This window comes from Panthera leo, chromosome A1, assembly GCF_018350215.1.
Source record: "Panthera leo isolate Ple1 chromosome A1, P.leo_Ple1_pat1.1, whole genome shotgun sequence".
NCBI classification, from domain to species: domain Eukaryota; kingdom Metazoa; phylum Chordata; class Mammalia; order Carnivora; family Felidae; genus Panthera; species Panthera leo.
The window spans coordinates 190,210,523-190,218,443 of record NC_056679.1 but is presented as its reverse complement, the minus strand read 5'-3'; the positions used below and the strand labels follow the sequence as shown (position 1 = coordinate 190,218,443).

The window sequence follows — 7,921 nt, the reverse complement described above, 5'->3', positions numbered from 1 at the left end:
GAGGGTGGAGGGCAGAAAAGTGCAGAAATAAAATCTCAGTGCTCAAAACAAGCTGACTTCTTGCTCCTGGTCAAATCAACTAGGGTGGGTGAGTGGATAATAAAAGAAGGGCTTAGTCCTAGTCACTCAAAGACCCAACTGACTGAACCTTTATCATCTTCAAGTGGCTTCCACAGTCATCCTAGGTGCAGCCATCCAACCAGCAGATGAGAAGGGAATGGAGGAACACGCCAAGAAATTTTTGTGGAAACGGCCTGAATTTTTGTATCCATACTCCATTGCTAAGAACTTAGTCCCATGTGTAGACCCAAGAGGAGTGAAAAAATGTAGACCCTGGCAGGGCAGCCACATCTTAAGGGAAAAAGAATCTCCAGCACACAATCCAATAGTCTTTGCTATCAAATCCCTTTCCCAATGCAGGCTTCCAGCCTTATCAAGTCTTGAGCATAGCTTTAAGGAAAATGCATAGCTAATTAGACATTTACAAAAATGAATGTTTGTAACTAAAAGTGATCAAAGGATTTATTATCTGAGTAGAAAAAAATTATAAGACCTATCCAGGGTAGGGCCAAGTAGCTCAGATAGTGTGTTTACAGAAGCAGTAGAGAGGAAACACAAAACTGCTGTTTTATAACTCTATGGGGTTCCTCTCTTTTAGCATGTTATACTACGTTTTTAGAGATTAAGTAAATTTTTAAGTAAAATAAATCTAAAGATTTTAGAATTTCACATTTATTCAGCTTGTTATCCTTTATTTATCAATCATTCTTAAAGCAAATGACAAATCTACTTTTCAAAGATGAAGGAAGGCCTGCTATTACTGAGGATATCTCCAACATTCTATGCAACTCCAAAACCAGGAATGTTTCACACAACTGCAGCACTCTGCTTTTTAAGGCGATTACCCTTAATGTATGCATACTCATTTGCCTATATTTGTCACAAAGTGAAATGGCCTGTGACATCTCATGATTGATAAGGCTGGAGTCAAGCCATTTACATGACTTCTAGATATACCTCTTTTAAGACTCTCCAAGAGCAAATTAACCAATATACGCCATTTACTGAAAAGGGAAAAGAAAAAAAAGAAGAAACATCCTTCATGGTCTTTCATTCATTTCATCAATGAGGACACACAAGGCAGCATCTTTCTCTATAATCTGGTCTCTCCTATGACCTGAATTTTCTCTTTGCTGTTCATTCTGTCCAGTACAATTGTTGCTATCATCAGCGTCCATTGGTTCAGTTTTTACTCTCATCCCTGCTTCGGAATGGGGCAAATCATCAGGCAAAGAAGCCAAGCAATTCTGAATCATCTCAATGACTCGCTCCAAGTGCTTTTGAAACCGTTCAGCTGTTTCAAGGCGTTGACGTTTCTGCACCTCCATCATGACTCTCAATGTCTCTCTTGCTTGGTGGGGTCGGTATTCATTTATGAGATGATGCACATGCACAAAAAGCAGCTTAAGATCTTCTAGCTTCTCTTCTCGTTTTATACTCCCAGGGCTTCTTATCAAGATATCTAAGAGGTCTAAGAAATTAATAAGAATAGACATATTGAGTTTTCTCAGTTCTTTCTTGTGATCAAACTGCATAGGATGAAGCCGTTCGATGCCCTGACTTTCTAAAGGGCGAATGATAAGATCGTCACATTGAAACTGATTGCCAAACATCATATAACTGTCTTTTATTGGAGGTGGAGGCTTGGGAGCTAGGCCTTCCTGAATATTTTCATCTGTATATTCCTTGATGTACTGCATTGGAGGTGGCGGAAGGGCACTCACTTGTTGTGGCTCACCCATTGCGGAAGATCAAAAATCTATGGAAATAAACCAAAAATTTAGAGTCGAGCTACAAAACAAACCTGTCACATTGTATACTACAGACAGAGTATTTTCTTTTTTTCCTTGGCAGTTTGGGGCCCAGGACAAAATGATCTCCTTAGTTTCTAAAACAACAGAGTAAGGCTGCCATCTTTTTCTAATTAGCATTATATCTTCAATCATCTGATAATTTTTCCTTCTCTGCTTAAGGTTTTCATCAGCACAAAAAAAGTGTAGTATATTTTCATCTATAAATAAAATCTGGATTCCTCACCAGTTATTCCATTTCTCTACTCCTCTCTACAGCCAAATTACACATGCTGCATATTCATTTTTGTCATTATCCAATTTGGCCTCAACCTACTAACTCCACAAAAACCATTCATCAAGGTCATCAGCAATCACCAAACAAGCAAATCCAATGGATATTTTTCAAAGGTGATTTTACTCAATGATTCTTCAGCATTTTCTTCTTTTTCACCACACTTCCCTTCTCCCTTGGCTTCTGTGAGCCTACATTTATGTTTCTCTCCTACCTCGCTGGCCGCTCCCTGTCTAGCTCCTTCACTGCCTCTACTCCACCCAAATTTTAATGTTGGCATGCTTCAGAGGGTTTCTCTGGGGCCCTCTTCTCACTCTAAACTAGGGCATCACAAACTCAAGTGCCGAAGGGAGAAAGCAAGCAACGAAAACAGTGAAGCACTCTGGGGCAAGGATTCAGATGAATTAAGCACATGCATGCCAGCCAGATCTCAAAGCCTCCAGCCATTAGATTTCATGTGGGAATGAAAAATCATTGTTCCTCAGTTTCCTGATTTCTGAAACGAGGACAAAAATCCAGATTTTATGCAGAATCTCTCGATTTTTAAATAGTGGTAACTAATTTCAGAAAGTGTCAAGTTCTGTGGGGTCGAAAAGAATTTATCTACAACAATCTTCGTGGTCTGCAGTTTTAGACCTCTGCTTTACAGTCTCCCTTGCGTAATCTCAGTCAATTCTACAGCCTTAAACACCAATTCTATCACTGGTTCTCAACCAAAGTCAATTTTGCCCACTAGGAGACATATGGCAAAATCTGGAGACATTTTTACTTGTCACAACTGGGGGATAGAGTGCTACTGGCATCTAATGGGTAGAGGCCAGGGATGCTGCTAAACCCTTACATGACAGCCCCCAACAAAGAACTATCCATCCCCAAATATCAATATATTGTGCCAAAGTGGAGAAATCCTGGTCTATGATTTAGGACTCTGTACTTTCTACCTCCAATGGAGACTGCCTCAGTTTCTTCTGAATGTCTCATAAAGCATTCAAAAAAAGAATTACCTCCTCTCCTCCCTATCACAAATTTATCAAGTCCTGCTGATTCCACACCTTCACTATCTCAAATTCATCAGTTCTGGCCAAACCACCATTCCTTCTTGCCAGGGATATAATGGCTTCCCCCAAGGATCCTTCTGCTTTCACTACTGTTCTTCCACATAATAGCCAGCATTAATTGTTTTCATCCCACATTCCTTCTCCTTCACTATATCCTAGCAGAACTGTCTTTAATCTACTATTTTTACACTATTCTTTAACTATACTATACTATTAACTATAACCTCTTCTTTCAGTCTTTCCACATGCTTTTCTTCCTGCTTCAGGCAGTAGCTTAAAATGTCACCTCTAAAGAAAAACTTACTTAATTATTCATCAAAAGCAGATCCTACCTTCTTTTATTCTCTGAACCGGTATTTGATTTCTCTCCCTGAGCAAACTACAAGCTCCATAAGAGGAAGGACTCTCTATCATAGTTCTATGACCACAACCTTGTACACAGAAGTTTCATAAGCATTTGTTGAGCAGCTTCATCCATGTCAAGACAACTCCAAATCAATGGGAATTTGGAAGTAGGTACAAACATCTTTAATGTGTATTCACTCTTTTGGTTGTTTACGGTTTGTCTGATATAGGACAATGAGTATCCAGGGATGATGATTATGACAACAGATAATATATGAGACATACTACGTGCCTTTTCTTGTGGTTGTGAGTACTTTTCTTGTGGTTGTGAGAAAAGCTGCTTCCGTTTTGGAGAGGAGACAATTGTGGCTCAGAAAGGTTGAACCACTTGTATAACGTCACCAAGTAGTAGAGGAAGGATCCAGAACCTAAAGACTTCAAACAGTACACCATACTATCTTTCAATGATAAACAAAAAAAAAAAAAAAAAAAAACACTACCTCCATTATAGTGTTGCTTACAATCTATCAAGGAAAATAGATTAAAAAAAAAAAAATAACTAAATAACTAACTACAAGTTTTAAGGCTACTACAAAAGACCAACAGATCAAACTACCAAAAATAAATCTAAAAATTCCACACTGGAAAATATATCATAAGCAAAATTAAAAGATAATCCCATTCTTCCGGGAGAAAAACACAAGTCTAAAAAGGAGCAAATACTAGCAATTTTATTTTGACTTTTTAAAAACATATTTTCTCTGACTCCACCCCCACTAGAAGGAAAGCATTAGGACTTCAGGAACTGCCTGTCTTGTTCACAGCTCTACCTCCAGCACTACAAGACCCTCAATAAAAGTCCAATGAATGAGATTTTTCAAAACCTGTGTTTTTTAAAAAACAGAAAAATAGACAAAAGAGGACAAGGAAAATGCAAATGCTGAATAAAGGCAGGAAAGTATTCAGACTAGTACACTTTTAGAAGCAAATTTTAAGAATTTTCATCTAACAGACTATGAAGATTTCAAATAACCCATCGTTCAACAAATATCAGAACACCTTCTATGTGACAGGCACTGGCTTCCACAGAGGTCATACTCTCCTTTCTCTCATTTTCTTCAGTGCCATCCCAGTTTTAGAAGCAGCTCTTAGCTATTCTGGCCCCAGGGAAACCTGTTGGGGTGGAGGGGACCCACCTCAGTTCTCATAGAAGCCATCTTCACAACCACCACATAACACTCGTGGCTGGTGGGCCAGTACCACCCAAGAGAATATGGGGCAATTCTCATACACAAGTAACAGGAAACATACACATTTGGAACTTAATTTGGCAGTATCAAAATTTTATTTTATTTTTTTTTTTTTTTAATTTTTTTTTTCCAACGTTTTTTATTTATTTTTGGGACAGAGAGAGACAGAGCATGAACGGGGGAGGGGCAGAGAGAGAGAGGGAGACACAGAATCGGAAACAGGCTCCAGGCTCCGAGCCATCAGCCCAGCGCCTGACGCGGGGCTCAGAGCCTGACGCGGGGCTCGAACTCACGGACCGTGAGATCGTGACCTGGCTGAAGTCGGACGCTTAACCGACTGCGCCACCCAGGCGCCCCGGCAGTATCAAAATTTTAAATGCTGATATTCTCTGAAGCAACAATTCTACTTCTAAAAATTTATTCTACGCAAATATTGGCACAAGTACATAAACTTGTGTGTTAAGGGTGTTTAATGCAGCACTGTTTGAAGAGTATAATCCATGACTTCATCAATATGAGCGGTGGATAAGATATTCCTATGTAATATAAGACAGCCCTAAAGGAAAAAGGGGTGAAACTACACGGGATTGGAAGGTTATAAACACTGTGTACTGGGGGCGCCTGGGTGGCTCAGTCGGTTAAACATCCAATTTCGGCTCAGGTCATGATCTTGCGGTTTGTGAGTTCGAGCCCCGCGTGGGGCTCTGGGCTGACAGCTCAGAGCCTGGAGCCTGTTTTGGATTCTATGTCTCCCTCTCTCTCTCTGCCCCTCCCCTGCTCATGCTGTCTCTCTCTCTCTCTCTCTCTCTCAAAAATAAATAAACTTAAAAAAATAAAATAAAACAAAAGACACTGTGTACTGTTTCACTTACAACACATGATAGCTGCAAACAGTAATAATCAACTTTTTAAAAACAAATATAAATTCAGACTTACAGAACGTTGTGTGAAAAGTACAAAGAACTTTCCATATTCTTCACCCAGATTCTCCAAATGTTAGTAACATTTTCCCTCATTTGCCTTATTGGTTTCCCCCAATACTCTACCGCATACCCCCCAAACAAGAATGTTCCCTTATAACAAAATTATTACCAAAATTACAGAATTAGCACTGATCTGGTGCTTCAAAATCAATTTTAGACCGCCCAGGTTTCACCCCACTTAATCCGTTTTCCAAAGGCCAACTACATGACAGGTACGTCTTATATCCTTAGTCTTCCTAACAATTCTAAGAGTTAAGTACTACTGTCAGTTTCATTTTTGAGAGGAAGATCCCGAGTCTCATTGAGGTGAAGTGTTTGCACCAGATCAAAAGGCTAGCAAAAAGCACAGCAGGAATTCTTATCCTAGGTCCTTTTAGCTGCAAAGTAGCAGCTCTCTTAAATCAGTAAACGATGAATCTTCTAAATGTACAAAAGGAAGCTGACATATTACAGACATTATTATTATTTCCCTATCACTTCTCTAGAATGAACTTTTCAAAGGCAACGTCTTTAGTAAAACCAGCGCCAAGCGTTACACACGGTTATCAGATTTAAGAACCACCTTCTAGTGTTTGCTCCACGCTGAGGGCTTGACCAAAAAAAGGAAGGTATTCCAGGGTCCCACCCCCAGACATATGATTCATTTCGTCTACTGTGAATGGCACCGCGGCAATGTAGCTTTTAAACATCCCCAGATGAGGGGGGCCTGGGTGGCTCAGGCCGTTAAGCGCCGGGCTCCGGCTCAGGTCATGATCTCACGGTTGGTGTGTTCCAGCCCCGCGTCAAACGCAGAACCTGCAGCCTGCTTCGGATTCTGTGTCTCCCTCTCTGTCTCTGCCCCTCCCCCGCGCACACTCAGGCTCTCTGAGAAATAAAAATATAAACCTCTCCAGATGAATGTGACCATTAGGCTTGGGATCGGCCTCCCTTCTCCAACTCCCCCCCCCCATCACACACACACTCCCCCTTAACTCAGCCGATTGGACCGCCTCCCGGAGGAGGAATAGCTGCAAATAATACTGGGATGGTCATTCTCAAATGACACAGGCCGGAGACCAGAGGAGTCTCCAAAGCCACACAGGTTAGCAAAACAGCGGCGAGAGCCTAGAACTCTGGTCTCCCAACCTGCAGTCCGCCTCCGCCTCCCCATACGGAGGAAGGGAGCCCTGAGCCCGCCAGGCCCCGGGTATCTTCCTCCCGGCTCCCCACCAGCAGCAGCGAGGCCGCACTCTCCGAGTGACCCGGGAGAGGAAGGGGACAGAGCATACTCCGCTCCAGGCCTCCCCCATTCCCAGGCCGCCCAGAGGAAGCCCCGAGGTCCGGAAGAAGAAATGCCCGCGGAATCGAGCCCCAAGCCGCCACCGCCCACTCACCTCAGCCCAGGGTTTACACTGAAGCCGCCTTCGCCTCCGCAACCGAAATCCAGCTTCCGGCCACCTCCTCCAGGAAGAAGCCACTGACACTGTCCCTTGATTGGCTGGAAGCTCTGTCTTTTAGCCGAGGCCCTAATCCCGCCTCAGACCAGTGGCTTGCTAATGCGCCTGCGCATATATCCCCCCGTTCTGTGGTATAGTCGCCCGCGGGTTTCAGAGTGGGGGTGAATGTGTTGGTACTTTCTGCCAGTGAAAGTAGCTGCTGCGAGCTCCATTCCTTTTTTTCCTTTTCTTTCCCTTTTTTTTTAACATCTGAAATTAAACAACTCATTCATGTGCCTTATATAAAAGTTAGAAGATGCAGATAAGCAGGTATTTTTTTTAATTGTATCTACTGTAACCGCACCGTCGAAAATAACATTAAAAAATTGTGGTTGAACTCTATATGATTAATTATTAATCTGGAAATATTTGTGAACACGATTGGGAATCAATAACATATTCTCAATTTTCATTTCCTCACTGTGTATTCACATATGTTTTCATTTATCTAATTATATTTCCAGGTAACAGATTAACAGGTTAAAAAAGATATCAGTTAAAGATTCTTTTGGAGGTTATTTTCATAAGAAGTCACAAATTTATAAGTTTGTGGGAATCTCACAAGAGCAAATTGGACACACACACAAAAGGTTGTTATTCTGATAAAAGTTCTCAACTTTACCTCTTTAAGATTATTTTATTTCATTTTTTACAAAATTAGGGGG

The 7,921-nt window shown here is 41.4% G+C and overlaps 1 protein-coding gene across 7 annotated transcripts; it reads right to left on the bottom strand.

Annotated features, from left to right (window-relative positions):
- Nucleotides 1-716: 716 nt before the first annotated feature.
- On the bottom strand, nt 717-7,257 carry MED7 (mediator complex subunit 7). 7 transcript variants are annotated; one of them, XM_042948380.1, is made up of 3 exons: nt 5,735-6,527; nt 3,841-3,983; nt 717-1,819 (listed from the first exon to the last, which is right to left on the bottom strand). In XM_042948380.1, the coding sequence occupies exon 3, from the start codon at nt 1,800-1,802 to the stop codon at nt 1,101-1,103; it is 702 nt and encodes a 233-aa protein (XP_042804314.1). In that variant the 5' UTR covers nt 1,803-1,819; nt 3,841-3,983; nt 5,735-6,527; the 3' UTR covers nt 717-1,100. The 7 variants fall into 7 exon arrangements, with proteins under 7 accessions (XP_042804314.1, XP_042804316.1, XP_042804323.1 ...); XM_042948382.1 differs by having other exon boundaries at nt 3,841-3,976; XM_042948389.1 differs by having other exon boundaries at nt 6,344-6,527.
- Nucleotides 7,258-7,921: the final 664 nt, after the last annotated feature.